The sequence below is a fragment of the Oncorhynchus mykiss genome, chromosome 10 (assembly GCF_057628025.1).
Source record: "Oncorhynchus mykiss isolate SJ-2025 chromosome 10, ASM5762802v1, whole genome shotgun sequence".
NCBI lineage: Eukaryota > Metazoa > Chordata > Actinopteri > Salmoniformes > Salmonidae > Oncorhynchus > Oncorhynchus mykiss.
This window is the reverse complement of record NC_143031.1, coordinates 44132229-44154301: the sequence shown is the minus strand read 5'-3', so window position 1 is coordinate 44154301 and position 22073 is coordinate 44132229. Positions and strand designations below refer to the sequence as shown.

General features: G+C 46.7%; 2 protein-coding genes across 4 annotated transcripts in view; one reads left to right on the top strand and one right to left on the bottom strand.

Moving 5' to 3' along the window:
• Positions 1 to 22073, bottom strand: part of LOC110533971 (pyruvate carboxylase, mitochondrial) — a 96580-nt gene that overhangs the window by 33262 nt on the left and 41245 nt on the right. For all 3 annotated transcript variants that reach the window (XM_036990381.2, XM_036990382.2, XM_036990383.2), the window contains one exon: positions 14355 to 14537. In XM_036990381.2, coding sequence (XP_036846276.1) covers positions 14355 to 14537 — 183 coding nt within the window. The remainder of the gene's footprint in view (positions 1 to 14354; positions 14538 to 22073) is intronic.
• On the top strand, positions 1011 to 8846 carry LOC110533972 (leucine-rich repeat and fibronectin type-III domain-containing protein 4). The gene is made up of 3 exons (XM_021618568.3): positions 1011 to 1812; positions 3661 to 5376; positions 7387 to 8846. The coding sequence occupies exons 2-3, from the start codon at positions 3680 to 3682 to the stop codon at positions 8477 to 8479; spliced, it is 2790 nt and encodes a 929-aa protein (XP_021474243.2). The 5' UTR covers positions 1011 to 1812; positions 3661 to 3679; the 3' UTR covers positions 8480 to 8846.

Sequence of the window (22073 nt, the reverse complement as noted above, 5' to 3'; positions counted from 1 at the left end):
CACATTTCAACTTGATAGGCCATTGTGGAGTAGATTTACAAAGGATTTAAAATGGACATGTAAAATCTGATTTCCTGATATGTCAATAATAAGAGCCATCTCTTAACCAATCCATTAGCTTTTCTCAAACGAAGAGGTGTACTATGGGCCCACATACATTTTGACTAATAGTTCATGAGAAGTTCCAAAGATTTCCCCTAAATTCCAAGATGGAGGAAAATCTATCCTGATGGTCCTTGAGGCAAATTTGTTCAGCATGAGGAAAGATGCCTACTTAGAAAGTTTCAAGTCTCTAGGTCAAACGGGGCAGCGGCTATGAGGGTTTATATGAGACTGCCTATAACAGTGCCGCCTAAAGGCCAATCAGTGCCATTATTTTTGGACCAATTTATTCATGACCTCTAGTTCCTGTGTGCCAAATTAGAGTGATTTGGCCATGTCAAGAAAATAACAAATCTAAGAATAACCGGTTTCATCATAACATAATTCAAGGTGAACAACAAATTATAGCGCAAACATTTATGTAATGACAAACGTAGAATTGTTGGTTTAACAAACAGGCCTCTTGATAGTAACAAACGAGTACCATCACTGCAATATCCCATTTCAGAAACCTCAGCATAAAGCCTGGTTAGGCTACTGTACAGCATCTCCATAATGTTTCTTACTTGACCAGTGTTCTACAGGCAATGCAGATAGGAAACCACCAAATGCTAACAAGCTGACCAGTCTGCATCTTCTAAGGGCTTGTGTAAATAGATCGCGGACTGCTTTCATCCAAGCAGTAATGAAGCCGTCTCTTACTGTGGCCCCGACTGTTTGGCTAATAAATGGTAAGGGGGAGGTGAAACTGCTGGCTTTACCTCCTCCTACACCCTCTTCATTTTGATTCATTTCTCCTACGCTCCTTTTCTGCATTTTCTCCTAGCCATTCCAATTCCATCTCCCCCCCCCCCCCCCCCTTCTATCGAAAGCCAGGACTGCTTCAGGCTCCCTCTCCCCCTCCCACTCCCCTCCCGCTGTCCTCTCTCAGTAGCACACACATTGCAGTCTCGCTCTCGATCACACACACAGGCTCGCTGCAGCGAAATCCACAAATCACAGACTAGTGCAGCACAGGACGGCAGGGGAAAAGAACGTCAAAACAAGCCATTGATTGAGTTGTGGAAAAGCGCGTCGACCACAGAGGTGAACCATGCAATCGTTATAGGTCGTTGACATCTATGGTTGAGAGCCTTCTACTTCTACAGCGCCGCTCCTTTCCCTGGGCATGTCTGAAGGACTAACACAAAACAGGCAGCCTGACGGAAGGAACCAGGGAGTGAGAAGGCATCATTAACCTTCCCACACAGTGGGGAAACTGAACTGCCCATTTAGGAGGAGAAAGGGGGTTAGAGAGGAGGGGGGGTTTGGACGTTTGAGAGGGCGAAAGGCTGTTCAACACGGAGATAACACAGGCTTGGGGATGTTCTAGAGCCTCGCTGCTTCTGCAAAGGACAGCGAGAGGAAGAGGGGTCTGAATACCAATAACTACAGAGTAAACTGAAGAGACTGGATACCGTCCTGGGAGAAGACTGAAGACTGCAATTAGCGAATAGATAAGAGACAGAGGAGGATAAATGCTGTGAAGCAGAATGAAATGTTTCACACATTTCAAATCTGTTGTTGATCTAGAAAACATAAGCTTGTTGTCTCTGAAAACCTCCGGGCTCATGCTTGAAAAACTCAATCGGATTATTTCGATTCACGCTCCAGTTATCAGAACGAATCAATGGATGTGGCATCCTGAACAGCATAAGCAGCAAAACTTCTGTAAGTTAAGATTAATTTGTTTTCACAGTAAAACAGACCCCTGTGTTTATCATAAGGAGATCGCATCTAACTCGCAATCTGTTCAGACTGTAATGCACATTGTGCGGGAAATTCATTATCGGTGCCCATGTCCCTCTGCTAATCCTTGCACATCATTCAGAGGAGGTATATCATGGACTGACCTAGCAACAGCTCCACATTGGGCCTTAGAACAGCCCATAGTCAGGAGTTATTCACACAATAATCCCCGGGTTCTCATGCCTTACTGCTTAAACAGAGAAACTGACAGGCATCAAATTTCTCATAGGTATGTTGATTTGGGAGCTGAGCTCAAGTCAAGGTGAATATGGATAGGTGGACAGAGGGACAGTGACGTGACACAGAAAAGGTGTAATAGGTCCATTTAGTCATCAATCATGGAGTCAGGAGAGGAAAACATAGCAAAACCAACAGTATAACAAGGCTTTAAAGCAAATTGAAAAGACTGTCAAGTTATAGCCAGCAGATTGTTTTTCTTTAAAACAACGCTATGTAAAAATGGGGCCCTAGGGATTCTGCTTGGGAGAACAGGGTATTCACACTCACCTCTACAAGCCACCTACTGTAGGGGACAAACCAATCCCGTGCACGCCTCAGTCACTGAGTCAAACCCTCAGACAAAAAGGTGTGGGACATAACGTCATGCTCATTAGGCTAATTCGATGGTGAATTAACCCCGTTACCATGCATCCCTCTCCCCCCTCAGACATACAGGTTTAAGGGGAAGCCCCATAAACAGATTTCTGGTAATCCAGTCAAGGGCTTTTTATCAAAGCATAAAATATTACTGCACACACCTTAACCCCACCTTACACCATTTGTCGGTAAGGCGTCTATGTAGATCATTACGCCATGCATGGCACGCGTAGAGACAAACAGTCTACCACAAATAGGTATTTATAGGTTGCATCCATTATTTCCCTTGTGGGTCCTTCATCTCACCCTCTTACTCTTCCTCAAACACATGCACTAACTGTGAGCGTGACAGCGGAAGACGCCTGCCTTGCATAAGGCTCAAACGAGCACAAATTGAATCATTCTCAACCTGGCGAAATGCAGCCGCCGAGGAAAAGCACAACACTGTCACATTAATCACAATCATCAGCCTTGTGATGTAACTCAGACAATTCAAGCGACTAGGCTTCCATTCAAAGTCCATTTGCACATAATGACCTGGAGAGTCAGTCGCACCACAAACCACTATTCAACTTCACTTAGGGCCTGCCTTTCCTGGTCAGGTTTTCAACCCTATTATGCCATCTCATTAGATGGGTGTTAATGTTCACACTTAAGACACACACACACACACACACACACACACACACACACACACAACGACGTCACACAACGACATCACATACAGTAATGCATCAGGTTAATGGGGCAATCCCTCGTGACAACACAGTAGGCAGTGTGGGGGGTGAGAACAAACAAAAAGGACACTTGGCCCCAGGAACATTGTGATTCAGTAGACATGGCCACATCCCAGAACCACTGAACAGTGTCTTGTCTGGGAAAACATCCCAGGCTTGGAAGGTTCATATTCAATCTGGCCTCATATCTCACTGAAATTACACTTGCAAAACACACACATAGGCCTACACAAAACATAGCAGCTGAACCATACCAACACAGATTATAAAAGGTGGTGTTGACCACCATGTTTGTGGATTGTCAATATCTAAAACTCTGAATACCATCTGCACAATCCAATACCTCTAATGCACTGTTAGATCTAAACGCCACTGGATCAATAAAAACAACAATGAACCAGAGGGATCTAACAATGTCCCATTTCTACTTCCACAGGTGAATAACCAGCACAACAATGCCTAAATCCAACTCACAAATACTACACCCATACCTGGCGCCACACCACTCAAAATACTATTGGAAGCCTTCAAAGCAAAGCTCCTCTCTAAAAGGGGTCCACCCAGACAGAACAGTACCCCCTCCTAAACTCAAGCCAAAGGTGACCAAACCTTCCCTGAGACCCCCTGCCTGTCCTCTGACCCCACAGACAGTAGTCTGGCTGGCCGTGGTGACTGGTTCCTGTGTCTTCCCTGCGCTACTTGGCCCAGGCGTGTCTGCTGGAGAGACCTGGGGCATGGTCTCCATCTGTCCCTTCCACTGTGTGTGTCGAAATCTCTCAGAGTCTCTGAGCACGCTTTGCGTCAACAAGGGCCTGCTGTTCGTCCCTCCTGACATTGACCGGCGCACCGTGGAGCTCCGTCTGGCAGATAACTTCATCCTGGAGGTGGGCAGGGTGGACTTTGCCAACATGTCAGGCCTGGTAGAACTGACTCTGTCCAGGAACACCATCCACACCCTGCGGCCCCTGTCCTTTGCTGACCTGGAGAGCCTGCGCTCACTCCACCTGGACACCAACCGGCTGACCATAGTGGGGCCAAGAGACCTGTCCGGCCTGACCAACCTACAGCACCTCATCATCAACAACAACCAGCTGACCGACGTCTCCGCCGAGGCCTTCGATGACTTCCTGCAGACGCTGGAGGATCTGGACTTGTCCTACAACAACCTGAGGAAGGTCCCCTGGGAGGCCATCCAGAACATGGCCAGCCTGCACACCCTCAACCTGGACCACAACCTCATAGACCAGATTGCTGAGGGCTCCTTCGGCGAACTCTACAAGCTGGCCCGCCTGGATATGACATCCAACCGGCTGCAGACGCTGCCCCCCGACCCCTTGTTCTCCCGCTCCCAGACGGGCGTGGTCAGCCCCACGCCCTACAGCGCTGTCATCAGCCTGAGCTTCGGGGGGAACCCCCTGCACTGTAACTGTGAGCTGCTGTGGCTGAGGCGGCTGATCCGCGGCGACGACATGGAGACGTGTGCCACCCCCGTCCACCTGGCTGGGCGCTACTTTTGGTCCATCCCAGAGGAGGAGTTCACCTGTGAGCCTCCGCTCATCACACGCCACTCCAACAAGCTGTGGGTGCTGGAGGGCCAGAGGGCCACGCTGAGGTGCCGTGCCATTGGTGACCCTGAGCCCATCATTCACTGGATCTCCCCTGACGACCGCATCGTGGCCAACTCCAGTCGTGTGTACTCCTACTACAATGGCACCCTGGACGTGCTTGTGACGCGGGCGCGTGACGACGGTGCTTACACCTGCATCGCCATCAACGCTGCCGGGGAGGCTACAGCCCTGATAGACCTCAAGATCATCCCCCTCCCTCACCGCGGCAACAACACTGTGCCCCTCACCAACCCTCGTGGAGACCCAGGCTCCTCAGACATTTCCAGTGGGAGAACAGGAGGGTCTGGAAGGAACGGGAAGGGTGGTGGTGGTGGTGGTTCGGTAAAGAACGCCACAGGAGAGGGGGAGAGCGGAGAGAGGGGGGATGGAGAAGCCAGTACCAGTGAGCGTTTGGTGGGGGTCCTGGGGGTGACCGCCACCTCTGCCCAGGTGCGCTGGGTCCTGGGCCGGGCCACTGGGCCGTACCTGGTGTGGATGTACCAGATCCAGTACAACTGCACTGCAGATGATGCCCTGGTGTACAGGTAAGCTCCTCTCAGTAACAAAGCAAATTGTGCACAACCTGAGAGCCAGTTCCCAATTGGCCAAGCACGAATAGATCTTCAATGAGGCTAGATGCAAAAAACAAAACAAAAAAAAAAAACACTAAAAAAACAAAAACACCCCTTTGTTCTCCTCTATTGTAACACTGTCATGTTCTAAAACGCCCCTGTGGTTCTACATTTACCAGAGTTCTCGGTGTTCTTGAGTCACAGGGACCAGGGGTGATGAACATGACACACCATCCCTGACACATGAAACAAAGGAGAGCAGTCATAGTGGACTGTAAAAGAAGTATGAAAGAGGGCAAGGTATTTATAGAGGGAACGGAAGGGAGATGGGGCAGTGGAAGGAGAGAGCCTGAAGACTCGGGGGAAAAGGAGGATGAACTCCTTATAAGAGCGCAAGCTGCAGATCTGAGGACAGTGTCACATCCCATTCCGCTGACTGAAATGGAGATAAATAGGGAGATGGGGGGTTTGGGTCGAGGGAACACTGAACCCACTCACTTCAGTTTGTGGAAGTAGGGAGAGGTAGCTAAATAGAGATGCAGTGTTTTATATAAAATACTGAAAGATTCTCAAGGACTTGTTGGGACATCGTGTCGACAAACACACTGACACGCGCACACACACTGACGCGCACACACACACACGGAATGCTGTCAGAAGGAAAATGAAAAACAGGAAGAAAGCCTCCCAATCCGTCATTTCCAGCTCTCGCTCTCGCACTCTCCGTTTGCCGCTTTTTTCTAGGGAACTGCATCTCCAGCCTGTCATGTTCATGGAATAAGTCATCAGGAAACAGGTCGTTTTGTTCAATCTAACACACTCCTTGCACGAGAATCTGTGTATGACCACGGACAATGGAGGGGAGAGAAAGAAAAATGAAAATAAGAGCAGATAAATTGGAGCCTTATAACGAGGTGCTGCGCAGACAGACTGAAGCGACGGTTAAGGCCAGTCTCATATACCCCTTTAGCAAGTAGCCAGGATGATTTAACTCTTCATCCTTCTCCCCTGATGGATATCGGACATGTTCTCAAAGAGGACAAATGGGAATTGCCGCTGTAATCGTTTGGCGGCTCATAACTCCCCTGACGTCTCAAAAAGGACAGGTGAACTGCTTGTTAAGCCTACCTGAGATCAAAGTTAAAGTATGCAAATACACCGTTTCGGTGCCGAGAACATGCCAAGGCATATGTCGTCTTCATTGCTAAATAAAAGAGGGATGACAGCAAACATTAAGTTTTACCTTCCGCCGGGACTGCGTCCCTAATTGGTTTGAACAGCACATCCCTGTGAGAGGTTTTCAATAGAGCTTACAATTCAAAAGTTATTCACAGAATATAAACCCATGGGGATAATAGCTTGCGCATTTGGAGTTAATGTTTCGAGTAAAGCCCATCTTTCCAATTTCCATTACAATGTCTGAATGTACACAAGTAAACGCATTAAAGTGATTTGTAACCCAAAGCTAGAGATAATTTGAGGATAGTGTGGAGGAACGGAGGTAGAGCCAGGGCTCAAGGAATGTTATCTGCCAGCCAGGTGAGATTGAAAGTAGGGAGACGGGCGCGGTGGTAATTGGGGTGTGAGTATGTGTCATCACCTTGGTCTTGACTAGCTTGACATTGCTTGGCATGACACGTTTCTGAGGGGGGGGGGGGGGGGGGGGTTTGGGAAATAGACTCCGGTAAAGTCGGCCTCCTGTTACCCTGAATATCCTTCATAGTCTCCATTACCCTTCTCCCTCTACAGCAGAGTATTATTGATTAAGGCCATTTACACAACAAAGGAGCAGATCAGACGCCTCCCTCCCTCTAGCTGGCTGCACATTATCATCATTAGCGCTTAGGCGTTGTACTGTAGATTATTGCATTTCATTCGATTTATCTCCCTCTCCTAGCCGCTTTCAGATATCCTCTTTCTCTGCTCAGCAAATGGCTCAATGTCCTTTTCTCTTGTACGCCCCCACCCTTCCCTGTCTGCTAGAATTCTGCCGCCTACAAGCAGCTCTTTCCTGCTGAAGAACCTGGTGTCTGGAGCAGACTACAGCCTGTGTGTCCTGGCCATCTTTGACGATGGGGTGTCCACCCTGGCCACCACCAAGGTCCTAGGCTGCACCCAGTTCAGCACCAAGGAGGACTTCCCAGAGTGCCGATCCCTGCAGGCCCACTTCCTGGGCGGCACGCTGACGGTCATGGTGGGGGGGGTCATCGTGGTAACACTGCTGGTGTTTACCGTGGCGATGATGGTAAGGCACCGTGTCTGTGGAGACTGTCGAGACGAGGGCCACTACCCTGCCCATCACCATGACGACTTCCTTCCCTCCAAGGAAGGAGTGGATGTTTACGCTCAGACCAACGGAAATGGGAGCGTGATGATGGTGGCTCTGCCCAACAACATTCTTGGCCAACAGGCTAAGCCGCTGCCGTTGAAAACCAAACCCCAAGCCAAGAACAAGCCTGGGAAACTGCCCAAGCCAAAGCTTGACTCAGATCAGCTCAGTGGGGAGGGAAAGGGTGAGAAGCCAGGCCTGGAGGTGGTCGTGAGGGGGAAAGGATTCCCCCCTTTCACCCTTGAGAGTGAGAGAGTGACACTGTACTACTCCCCTGCCAACACCTCCCAGACCTTACCCCATCCCCGAGCTCACAAGGCCCCGAAACACTCAGGCAAGCTCAAGCTGCGCCGCTCTGAGGAGAAGGAGAGAGACTTGGACAAAATGGTGGGCTCCATATGCAGCCTAGACTCTGAGGCCCAGGGGGAGGAGTTGGAGCGCGTGAAGGACTCGAGGAGGGGAGATCGCCCGTCACTAGGGCCGACACGCAGCTGCTCCTTTGACGTGGGCGAGATCACCACGACAACCTGCTACGGATATGCAAAGCGACTGAGTGTGATATGGACCAGGAGGAGCCAGTCGGTGCAGGGCATGCTGGTCCAGTGTGCCTCAACAGCCAGTTCAGCGAGCAGCACAGGGAGCGACCACCCCCCGCCTGCCCTCACACATGGCTACCTGCACACCAACAACACCTCTAAGTCCAGTGAGGCTGACAACATCGGAGACCTGGAAGAGAGTGTTTTATAGGGTGAAGAGGACAGAGGTACAAACAGGAACAAAACAAAAAGACCAAAGGGATAAATTGACAGTGGACAGGTGGATGTAAAAGCCATTTGGCTTAAAAAGGACGAGAAACTATCAAAGCACACAGTGCATTGCACAGGGAACATAGCACATGGTGAAGGAGGTAATGCCACGTATGGTGTGGACAGATGGGAGTGACAACTATTGTGAGAAAAAAAAAAAAAAAAAAAGGTATAATGTTGTCTGCTTGTCTAAAGCTGTGAGATATCGACGACCCAAACGCATGGGGATTACAACCGGAGACTTGTTTCAACAAGATAAATTAAACCATTAATGAATTACTACAGTAAATAAATCAACCACCACTCAACAGCAGCGTCTCGACTTTGAATGCCAAACCGCTGAGTAAATCAGGCCTCTCAAACTGGTACATGAGACAACTGTGATAATCAGATGCCAGTCAATTATCATGTGTTTGTTTGCAAAGAGCAGGAAGCAGCCTATCTGCAAACACAGAGGTGTTTGTTTAGCTGAGAGAGGGAGCAAGAGAGATGGGGAGAATAAGGGGGTAGAGACACTGGCTGGGGGGGGGGGGGGGGGGGGGAGCTCGGAGATAACGCCGTCGACAGGGAGTTGGTTCATGCTACGTCTATCGATGCCATCTGTCATGTACTTCTCTGTAGTACACGTTCATAGCCGCAAAAGCCCCGTCGAGCTCAATTAGCATGAGCTGTGTGATTGAGTGGCCGATACACACATTCACACATAAGTGAGACGACAAGGAGATAGTGTGAGAGAAGTGCGTGCATCCGTTTCCTATTTTCTTGCCAGTGGCAAACTGCTGACCTGTTTCAGCCAATTAAAAAAAAAATGCTGATTGGAGAATTCTTCACAAAACACAATGTGAACTCTGCCTAGCGGTGCTGCAACTACTGACCCGCGGTTCTACAACCAACCATTGTTCACATCGGAGAGCCCAGATATGTCATGTACTGCTGACAAGTCCAGTTAATATCTGGGCCCATATACACAAAGCCTCTCAGAGTAGGAGTGTTGATCTAGGATCAGTTTGGCCTTCTAGCTCATAATAAATACGATTATATGGACAGCTGGGTACCTGATCCTAGATCAGCACTTGTAATCTGAGACACTTTGTGGACAACGGGCCCAGATTGGCAGATCTTGGTGGTTATTTTAGAAACGACTATAACACATCTTCCCAGTTAACAGGACCAGCTTGGGTAAAGCTACAGTGTTCTAAGCTGTAGATACAATTGTGCAGTTAAGTTCAGGAGGAGTTCAACATCTCGGAAGTAGCTCAGACATCTCCAATACGCTGGATAAGAAAGTAAAGCAGTTATTTTAAGTAGTCATTACGATCCAAGTCATTTTCATTACGATCGAAGCCGTTTTCTGCCCCAGCATATAAAACCCTACCTGTGAGCATAGCCGCGGGAAGTAAGGGTGCTGAAACCCCCCCCCAAAAAAATATAATCTGAATGAAAAAATATATATAAATTTAGTGCACCGGGGACTTCACTAATCCTGTATTAGTCGACCGATATAGCCCTCTGTAGTGCGGGGAACCTTTATTTTTTTCATCCAAAGAAATCGTTCCCCCCCCCCACCAGATTCAGTCAAGCTAGTTTAATTCCAACGTTTGTAAACCATGCAAATAAAACACTATGGCTTCAACACGGTAAAAAATATGACTTTGATATAACTGATGGTCAGTCCTTGAACGCCTGGTTCTTTTTGTCATTACAACTGTACCTGCAGCACAAACAGGCTTCAGAGTGTCCATGTCTGGACACCTACGCCGCCCTACCTTGACGAACTAAACACTTTTCTCACGCTTTGAGCATTACGACTGAGCTGCCGAGGACGACGTGCTGAGCCGCGGGACGATGTTAAGGGTAGCGGCATTTTTTTCATCGACGGACAAAAAGTTCTAATCTGCCCCCCCCCCCCCCCCCCCAACGTCTTCCCGAGGCTTTGCCTGTGAGACAGCCAGACGGAAAACGATTTTAAGTGACAGCGTTGACTTTTTCCATCTCAGATGTGGAGCCAAGGTGTTTTCTATTCGCAACTGGAGACTTGAGCAGAAAAACATGGTAATTCAACAGGACAGACCAGCATTCTAACTCTCCCATTTGAATTTAAAATATATACTCCCCGTCACACTGAAGCACCTCTACCCCAGCCACACCCTATGATCAGAGGAGACGAGTGTGTGGGTGGATGTCTGTTTGCGAGAGAAAGTGGATGGGAGACTGACACTCATTCCACATAAAACCACCAATATGAATTTCAAAATCTTAAAAGAAGCACCTTCATCCACAACAATCAGTCTCTATTTGATTTGATTTAAAAAAATAAAATAAAAAACATTTGGACAAGCTAGGCTTCGTCACAATATATAGACAGAACTCGAACAGTATTCTGGACGTTTTGTGGTTGGTTCCTTGAGGGAATCACAACCCTCCTAAAAGGAAATGCTGTGGAAATCAGCACCAGATGCAAATTGGGAAATTAATGTAGCCGTACAATTCAGTACAATTCTATTTGTGTGCGAGAGACAAATGTGCGAGACAGGTACAGAGGGAGGGAGAGAGAGGGAGAGAGAGAGAGCGCGAGGGGGAGAGAGAATGAGCGTTGGAGGGCTTGAGTATTATTCATGCAAATGACTCATGTACATGCATGTTTAAGTGGTCAGTAACAGACTGCTGCATACATCATTAAAATCCTTGTTTATCTGCTAGCCTGGTCCTACAAATGTCTCATCACTAAACTGCATAGAGAGACTGTTTGGGGAGGAACAGTGAGGGGTATGATGACAATAAGTGTCACAGCTGTGAAATCCTTAGATCCTTATTGAATGCCCCTAATTCACAATCCCGCTTTGAAGCAGAGTGCGGCAACGATTTCAAATCCCATAGACTAAAAAAACAACATAATAATAAAAATCACGTATGTTCACCTGAGCGAGGTAAGAAATGAAGGGATAATTTGTCTCGAGCCTTGCCTGCACACAACATCTTCCTCTCCTCTTTAAGCAGCCTCCCACTCATCTCAATTTCACACAACTCCTCTCCCCATCTCGCCACCCCCTGCTTCAGTACGCTATATCTCCCTCTAACACCAGTCACACCTCTGGGAACCATTTAGCGCAGATTAGGGCTGCAAAGTCCCTTGTAAAACCACTCTTCCAGCTCTACACAGTGTTTAGTATGGACCACGAGCCACATCTTCGGGTTCTATTTGTAAAGGAACATAGTAGTTACACAAGCTGGCAATAACCTGTGCTCCCATCTCTTGTTCAAGACCCTGGTCTTCGCTCTCATCCGTGTGTGTGTGTGTGTGTGTGTGTGTGTGTACACACTGTACATCCATAACTGAGGGGAGGGCGAGAGAGGGAGGGCGGGGAGGAGGTAGGAGAAAGGGGGACACAATAGATAAAACTGATGGTAGGCACAGGAATCCTCGAGTAGGACCCAAGAGAGTCATTTTCCAGAGCACGAAAGGCACGGTTTCTATCTGCAGATGAGAGAGGGGTCAAAAAACTCAATTTAAAGCCAATTTATAGTCCAGCTGCAAAGTGAGACAGAGCTACATGTAATGGACATTGGGTTGGTACTGTTGGTTCGTCTTCCCAAGGGGCATCGGCATCCCTACAGTATACCTCAAAGCTATTAGCACAACAGAACAGTGGACATGAGCACCGGAATACCTGGAGATCTTGCTGAAGCACAACTTCGGAGAGTCAGAGTCTGTTCCTACGCCCAGCAAAGACATTGTGAGATTTACTTTTTGACAGGATTTCAACATGTTTACGGATTTTTCCCCCCCATTTCTTTTCTCGCACCATCAAATCATGAGGGATTTGGTAAAACATGCCACCTGCGCTGCCTAGGGCTAGGGTAGTATCACAGTTTGACCGTTTTTCCTGACAACATGTTGCGCTTATAAATATGGGCAGATGTTGGCAGCAAGTCCTCTGCTTCCTAACACCTAATGGTGCTGGTGAGGAAATGACTTGGCTCTTATTTGAACAGGTAATTAAATCTCTGGTGGTGTCGGTGCTAAATAAATGAATAAAAAAGAGGCACTGCTGTGGCCTGATGGGATTTGAGTGGCCTTCCGCCACTGGGAGGAACAGCATGAGAGATGGCGAGATGGGAAAGGAGAGATGCATGATAGCGGGGGGGGGGGGGGCAGAGTTTAGCTTACGCAGCGAGGGAAGTTAATCACACACGCAAAGAAATGGAGGGAGGGAATTGGGCAACAGACATGGTTTGAACTTGTTCACCCGTCCTGAAGTGAAAGTCCCAGTTAGCACGTGACAGTTGGCTTGTTAGTGCCCTTGTGGAGCAGAGAGGGGATGATCTGGAGCAGCTTTAATGTCTTTTGATATTTTGGAGCGCTGCCTTTGCAAATCCTCATGCCAACAAAACACCTTCGAGGCAGAGGAGAGCATAAACTTGGGGAAAGCGAGGGGTAGGGAGAGGCTGAGAGGGGTTGAAGATAGGGGAAATAGCAGAGCAATGAAATATCACAACTCCAGGGCAGAAGTCTGTCACACTGCATCAGCATAGGTCAAAAAGAGGAGGGGAGTAGGGACACAACTTCGGGATGGGGAAACTAGACAAGCTGAAACAGAACAGGGACAATCAAGAGAAGGGATTACACCGCTGGAGGCGGAGGTTTGAAGAGGCTGGGGGGGGGGGGGTCGGACACGGTCAGGAGACCGGAGTTCCACCACTGATCAACGTTGGAGAGTTGCCCCGCTGCATGCCCTTCAAAAGCTCAGCTGTGCCATGGTGCAGCTGCTGCCTCTAACCCTCGCTCAAATCACACACACTTTCCCCAATCAAAGGTTTCATTTAGAGCCATGGAAAGCTAAGGCTGGCAGTACACGAATCTCCTCTCACATATCCGGCAAAAATACATCCAGACAGCCATTACTGCCTTTTCATACTGTGCTTTCATGTGAACATGTTGTTATTGACACTAGTATCGAATAAACAAAGAAATCCAACTGATCTGTATCTCTGATTCTCTACTTTACAATTCCAAACCAAAGCCCTCTTCGATACATAGTTGAAAGTAGACTCCTCCTGCCTGAATGTTTCTAATATGCTAGCCTTTCATCCTCTGTCACATGCTTACACATGAGCCATCCCATCCCCTGTATAATTAGCTTCTACTTCCCCTTGCTACTAAATAATTGGCCACTTAAAATGGTGCCATTTAAAAGGATGCGCTTCTTGCAAGAAAACAAATCTAGGTTTTGTGGAGAAAATGTTTCATCGTTGACTTTATCTGTGGCCCGTGGATTGGATTAGATGGAACTAGGAAGAGCGAAAGAACAGAGCTCCCTTGACCTTGCAGTGCAGTAGCGTAGTGATTAAAATGCCTTTGATCAGAACCAGATTCATAAATCAAGGCATAGATGACCTGACTGGCCTTAATGGCCCGTAATGGCCTCAACACAGTTCACTTCTCCCTGCTCACTTAGCCTTCTGACATCCTTTTCATGGAGCTCCTGCTTTCCACGACTCTCCTCTCCAGAGTTGCCACTTTCAGCACTTTTCACTATGTAGCTTTTCCCTTACTAAGGATCTCCTGTCAAAAGCATCCCTGACCATAACACAGTAATGACACGTGCAGACAGTTTCAGGTGAGGGTAAAACAGGGTACTTTCAAAAGATGCAATTTCGGGTTCTATGACAAGTTGCAAATTCTTGATGACTGGATACATTTCGATTTGAAGCCATCCACCTCATACATCACACGGCTTTACTACTTGAGTAGAGCAGTTGGGAGAATGAAAAAAGGCTAATGTGGACACACGACGTGCTGTGGGTAATGACCCTACCTTGACCCCGCGGACACGGAACTCTGCCAGCGCCCGGTTCATCTTGGCAGCGGCGGCAGGCAGGTCATTCCCGCTGGCGATGACTTTGACCAGGAGGGAGTCGTAGTGGGGGGAGATGACGGCCCCCTGGAACGCAGAGGCACTGTCCAGACGGATGCCCATGCCCTCTCCAGTCCGGAACACCTGAAGAACGGGGACAGGATAATTACAGGGTATGCAGGCAGCAATGCAACAGATAGGACAGGCGACAGGAAAAGAGCAACCCTGTTGATACGCAGTACGTGCCAAGTACATGCACATTTACAAATATGGCAATTCATATCCTTTGATAACACTCAACCTTTTTCCAAGTTTCATGCTCGTCAATTCACTCAATTAGTCAGTGGTAGTCTCAGCTGTAGCTCTGCGATATGTTTAAATTAGCTGATATCCTTTAAACAAGCTGCATTTCATGGGCCAATTAAAAGTCTAAGACTTTGGATTTTTTTTTTTTTTTTAATTCATCAAAAAGAAGCTCACAGAATGTCAGTCAAGTTAACATTCCAAATGAAAAAGGTTTGATTGAAAAGACACAAAAAAAAGAGAGGACGTTCCTAAAGTCTTGGGCTAGGCTCTGTGCAATATCAGAACAGACCAAGGATAAAAAAGCTAGCCTTCCAAACAGCAGATATTGCCCTTAAATGGGTGACACATAGTGTTGGCACTGAACCACTGAATTATTCAAGCTTGGTAATACCGTGCTGTGCTGATATCTTTATTGGTTGAAAATGGCATACTGAAAATGCAACTGAAAAATCGTGTTTAGCTCCATAAGAGTCACCCCCTCATCCTCCAAGCTCCCATCCCTCTGCCTTCGTGTGCCTCCCAGCGTAGGGATTAAAGCACTGTTAACCTCATTCTCACTGTGTGAGAGGCACTGCAGGGAGGACCCTTACACAAATCAGAACAATCGCAGCCAAACAGCCTCCCAACACAATTAAACATGTCCACCTGCGTTGCCAGCGTTGGAGCCCCAGCCCTCGTGTTGTGAGGAGGACTGGGAGAGATGATGTGTTCCGCGGTGTGCTGCTCACACCCTTGGCGCTGCTGTGTATCTTGGAGCGCTCACATTTCAATTCTCTCAATTAGATATGAATAGGATATCGCAATCTTAGCCGAATAATGTTTTATAGTACACATTTGCACTTCGGGATAGATTGTATGCCAGTGGTTTTAATATATAGAAAAGTAACCAAATGAGCAAGTTACAACTACGATTGTGTTTGATTGTTTTCCAAACAGTAGGCTAATTGAAGAATAGAGAATTTTCTGATAAACGTCATTACCACTGCTTATTAACTGAAATATACCCGGAGGGATGAAGCCCACAGCAACACAGCAATGGACAATGTCAGAAAAAACAACAACATTCAGTATTTATGGCAGAAAGAGGAGATCACCTCATGGCTCCAAGGTAACACTGGTTGATGTCCAATCACGCTGCCACAGCACAGTGACTAAAACCTTTCGGGCCAGACTCAGTGTGTATGTCCTGCATCTCTCGCTCTCTGTCTGGGAGAATAAACTGATCCGAGGTTTAATGCGCTCTGGTCATGGAGCACATGCTGCATCATGGGAGGGAGGTTTGAGGGGGTCTAAACGTGCTCGTTTCAGTCAGGATGCTTGTGCGACGCTTCAACCTCTGTCGTCAAGGCAACAGGGCAACTTAAGATGGCGGCCTGCCAATCCAGCTCCCCCCCCCCCCCCCTCCACCATCGTTAGACACAGCAACCCTCCGTTCAAAAGTAGGTCACAACACCTACACTAATTCACACAGCCTAAAACCTCCTTGACAAGCATGTACCCGTACTACGCTGCAGCCTCTAACACCACACCCTCTAGGACCCATCCAACCCGACCAAAAAAAAACAACAACTGTCAGTCCAACAAAGGCTTCACACCACCTGTGTTTAGCATCTCCCCTCCTTCACTGCCTCCCTCACTTAGAGATGACTTCGAAAGTGTTGTCAGTTTGACAAGTTGAACAGAAGGTTTGCCCAAGCTTACCCAGCTGTGTAGAGCACATCTACAACAGAGGCAGGGTCCTCCGGAGGAACGCGGTATACTTGTTCAGCATGTCTACTGAACACCTCCTGTCGACCTGGCCAACGTCACACACAGGAGTGGAATAAGATCAGCTGCACTACGAAGCCCAATATGACCAGGCAACTGTCTTTACGGTCAAACTAGGGGGAACAAGCTTTTTGCTGATAGACATTTCTGCTTTTTAATTATAAAAAAAAATAAAAAATTAAAACGCATTATTTATGTAAATATATTAAAGCTCTGCCTGAGAATGTGTATGCCCAGTGCGGCTAGTTGAACTGCTGATACAATGTGGACACTTATCAAATCTCTCCCACAGGGTGTCCTTCGGGCCGGCTTTTGACAAAAATAATCATTAAAAGTTGATAAATAAAATTAACGCCGGCCAACTGTCTGGGAGAATATTGCTTTATCAAATTGCATGAATAATGTTTTTTTTTTTTTGCCCTTTCAATGATGAAAATACATTCGACTGGTCACGCTTATCGGTTTATGGGTTCATTTGCACCATTTAGTGCAAATGTAACTTGGGTGTGCATTTTCGTTAGGCCTAAATAAGACTCATAACGACTATCACACACTCACAGCATACAGACAACAGAGCCTGGTTTAAGCTGAAAATCTGTCAGCCAGAGCAAAAGCTGCTGCTACTGCTCCTGTTGCTGCTGGAGTGAAACATGCTTTCAGAAGCCAAGTCATCACGCAACAATTCTAAATGCACTTCCCATTCAAATTGCGTGCAACGGCAGGCAGGCTTCCGCGCATCACACCACTTTGCAATGAGTTGGCGGTAGTATGCATTTTGAAAACATATAGGCCTACTTAAATTGCTAGACACCTGCACATTTTACTCCATATTATGTAACATGTTAACCTGGCTCCAAAGTAGCCAAAACACAACCAAATGTGGAGGCAATTCTTTTATAAAGACCTCCATTGCTGTGCCTATAAAACGTGAAGAAATAATAGTTGATCAATATTTTAAAAAGCTAGACATTCTGATCTGTTGCATCAGCCACATCTTTTCATGCATCCTCGGCCTACTGGTTGTATGAATTTGGGATCTACTGTCCAACAACTGTCCCAGAGTCTGTTTGGAATAAGCTGACCAACAGAATAGATTCATGCTAGTGCTAGTGCTAGGGATTTTGCTGTTGATTACTCGTCTTGTGGGCTGAGAAACAATTGTAGTAATGTGGAATGTTTTAACATCTTCGAAATGCGCATCAGAATTCGGTAAGAAGGACGCCATAATCCAAACGTGATTGCTGTCATTCAGAGCACCGTGGGGTGGACGCTCAAATCCGGTTTCGCACCCGGTGCACATGGGTCAGGTACATTTCTCAAAATGTCTGGTAAATGAAAATGCTGCCAGTCAAATGTCCGGGGCCACATTTTCCTATCGGAAAGCCTATCGGAAAGCCTATCGGAAAGCCTATCGGAAAGCCTATCGGAAAGCCTGCTCTCCCACCACGCACTTTAACGGATCCAACAAATCCCAGTGACATTGCAGCAATGCACCACAGCTGCGGTCAGGCAATTAAGACATCAGGAAAAGGACTCTCCTGCCCCGTCCTGCTCAGAGACACACAGAGACACAAAGACCTATTCACTCCATGGACACCCCTTATGAGACTTGTAACCTACATGGCAGTTGAAAGTGACATTATTAATAATTCAAGGTTTAGGCAGGAAAGAAACCGCAGACAGCAGCTCTCCAGATGCTGCAAAAACATACACAACCTGACATTCCCCAGTTGGAGACAACAAGTAGACAGAACAAATGCACACACACACACACACACACACACACACACACAGGAAGACTAATGAGTCTGGGATGCGCGCCTGGGAGACTAGCGCAGTATCAAATATGAGCCATTAATTAGATTGGATCTCAGAGGAAACATGGTGGCGAAGCAGGGAGAGGAAGGCGGTTAGGAACCATTGATCCCTGGAACACGCAGCAGTACGGGGTCAGGGGTCATACAGAAACACTGCAAATATGACACACAATCACATTAGGCTGGACATTAGAGACACTCAGAGGTGGTGTAGTGCTGTGGTTTGGGGGTCAGGGTTGTGGATGGGGGCAAGGTTAGGGGGAGGCAACGCGTAGGAGAGACTCATCAAGAGCCAACAAGCACTGTTCGGAGAGGGGAATAAGGGAGGGCAGGATAGAAGACAAATTGAACAGGAGAGAGAAGGACAGAAACAGCAGAAGGGATTACACCATGAAGAGACGAGAGCGCAAAACAATTGTCTGAAAACAAACCAAGGTGGGAAGAGAGAAAGGCGGAGTGGGATGGAATTGAATTGCATGAGAAAAGAAAATGTCAAGCAGAGGGAGAAGTGTGCAGTGAGGGAAACCTAAAAAAAAAAAAATAAAACTTGTTTAAAACTAAAAATGCATCAGAGAGGAGGAAGATGGTGAAAGAGGGAGAGAGCGAAGGAGGTGGAGGTGAAAAAAAAGGAAAGAGGGAAATGAAGTGAGAGTGGACGGAGATAAGGGAAGAAAACCAAATTATTTCAGGAGACCAAAACAAAATTGAAAATTAGAAAACGCAAACCGGAGTAGACAAGGATAGGGGGAGGGATGAATAATGGAAACCACCCGAAAATGGGGAGAACGTGGGTAAACAGAGGATGAAAAGAGGAGACTTTTATTACCTATAAAATACAGTGGTGCAGAGGCACATTTTTCATGAGGAATAGAATGTCCATCATAATTACAGTGAATTGGTTTCTATTAGGCGTAGGACAAGGGGCGAGGGGGGGGGCTGCGCAATGACATTCATTTCAAACTATCAGCAAATGGGACATTTTCAATTTCATTTGGGGCAGCAGGGACAGATTTAGTTTCTGAGAGGTTATTTTACAGGGTCTGCAACAGATGGGGCTCTCCATCGATGAACAACATTGGTACGAGTGCCTGTCTGAATAGGGAAGCCTATACAGGCTTAATATGTACTACAGTACCTCATAAGAAACAGAAAAGGGTACTACTCTACAGCGGGTTCTAAATTCAAAGGAAATATGAACCAGGGTATTACATTGGACAGGTCTGTTAAACATGCTTTTAAAATCAAGCTAGTCTGGTTTGTTCATGTTAACACATCACAACGCAAAAAATGAAATACTTAGTAGTGATGAAGGACAACACAGAATAGTAAACCGACATCAAGTAGAATAATAAATAAAAATGCTAGAGTGTGAAAGAATGGAAGGTAAACATGGGAGATCTTGGTAAGCGTCAGCCCCAGCAAGAGACTGAAAAGAGGCAAGCGTGAAGAGGCATGAATTGAGTGGATTCAGGAATTTAGTGGGTTCAGGAATTCAGTGGGTGAGTGTAAGGCATTATTTCAAACCCTTACATTTCATTCCATTGGCCATGAACCGCAAGTCAATGGATGAAGAAGAAGTGAACTCAAATCAGTATAGAAGAGAGTGAACGGCTCTTTAAAATGAGCTATAATAAAAAACTTTATAATCACAGGAGGCTGCTGATGGGAGGACGGCTCATAATAAATGTCTGGAACAGAGCGAATGGAACGGCATCAAACACATGGAAACCATGTGTTTGATGTATTTGACACCATTCCATATATTTCCGCTCCAACCGTTACCAAGAGCCCGTCCTCCCCAATTAAAGGTGCCCTCAACCTCCAGTGCTATAAATACAAATTATTCAACCCCCCCCCCCCCTCCCCTTCAGCTTTCATTAACACTGTATAAATGTAGTCGTGGACTGATTCAATTCCTCCTCCCCCTACCTTCCAACCTACACCACGATAGTCCTTGCACGCACTGGGTTGGAAGGCCACAAATGGCAACTGAGAAAGCAGGGACAAGAAACATCCATCTCCTCGCTCAGTGACAGTATCAATATTGCAGTAGAAACAGCCAAACAAACTTGGAGGACATGCCTTTTTCAAATCCATAAATGTTCAAATACATCCATTTCAAATCTCACCCCAATGCAGTAGTTTGAGGTCAGCTGTTCCCACATTTCTGAGTGGGGAACAACAGAGGCAGTAGAACAATAGAGAGACGGACTGTACAACGGGATAGGTGAAACCCCTCTGGGAATATTGAACGTGGCTGAGATTTGCAGTCCAGAGCTGCCTTCTCTATCTAATGCCAGGTCGCCATGTCATTAAAGCCAGCATGGCTATACTTTGGTTACAGGTGAGATTGCCCAACTAACCACAGGGAAGAGAAACGCTGAGCAAGATTCAAGTGTTTGAAATGGCTTATTTTCCTCGTTTGACCAATTTTTTTGGGGGGGGGGGGTGGTGACTAGTTACTTGAGCACAGAAAATATACTCACTTTGTGAACCTTTAAAAGAACAATTCTGCTATTCCAAGAATTTGATGAGGTAGTCATTTGAAAAGTTAAAAACCTGTCTGTGGACAAGGATTGTCTGGGGGTCATTCAGGGGTCATTTCTGAATTTAAAAATATGAATATAATTTGTCTGCCTGTATAAGTTAGTCTGAGCAGGACTCATCAGAACCGATATAGAATGGTTCCCTGGAAACTGCCCTGCTCAGTACAGTTGCTCAAGTATTCATCCCCCTAATGGATAAAGAGAACAGGACAGGTACTAATACATATTTAGCAGTGGAGGGAGCTGGGGACGTCTCACTGTGCTGAGAGTGGGGTGTGGCTGGGATGGGACGCAGTCCTAAATGAACTGCATACGTAAAACATGCATCTAAATGAATACATGAAGCATATGAATCATCCTAGTCTAGTCAGTCCACAATACAATACATGAAAGTAGTAGTATTCTTTATTCCACAGTGGGTCACTTCATGTGGAAGCTAGTCTGCAGACCATGCCATTTTCTGGCACAAAAACCTAGGAGAACAATAACCAGACTACCCAATAAGACAGATCACACCGCCAGAGAGCCTAGAAAGCTAGCCACCACAAACATCCTTTGCCTGTTTATAGGATGCCTGCAAGTTCTCCTGTTCCCTGCTCGGAATTCACAAGTATGTGTTCCATTTCACGTCGTCTCGCCTTGGGAATATCCGGGCACTTTCACAAATGATAGTTTTGTTAACATGGGGGCAACACAGAGCTTAATACAGAATACTAATGTAATCTTCAGCTTTGCCTTTATTCCCTGGGCCATCTGAAAACCACATAAAAACAAAATGGCACCACTGGTTCAAAGATTTGCCGTTAGAGCTGTGAAAGCCAACAAATAACAAAACATGGAAGTCTTCATGGACCAATTCAGCAAAACTCCTACTCAACGTGTACAACCTTGACTTTTGTTTAGCATTCTCAGATGCAAGCCCGACTGAATTCAAAATGTCTTAATGATATTGGCCATGCCCTTGGGAATACCTGCACGAAGAGTCGAATATGCATGGAGTTTAGATAATGGCTAATCGGATATATAAAGGTAGTTTATTGGTGCCACCCGGCACCTCTCCAGTAGAATGGGAATCGCCCATTCCAAACAATCTGGAATGTCTCAGCTCAACATTCATCATGCTACGGTTGTTGTTCAGGACCATAATGATGAGGATGATGGCAACGACAGCGCAGTGATCACAATAACGACGCTGGTCAATTTCTTGGCACACTGATACTGAACATTTCCTTGACAGACTGCTT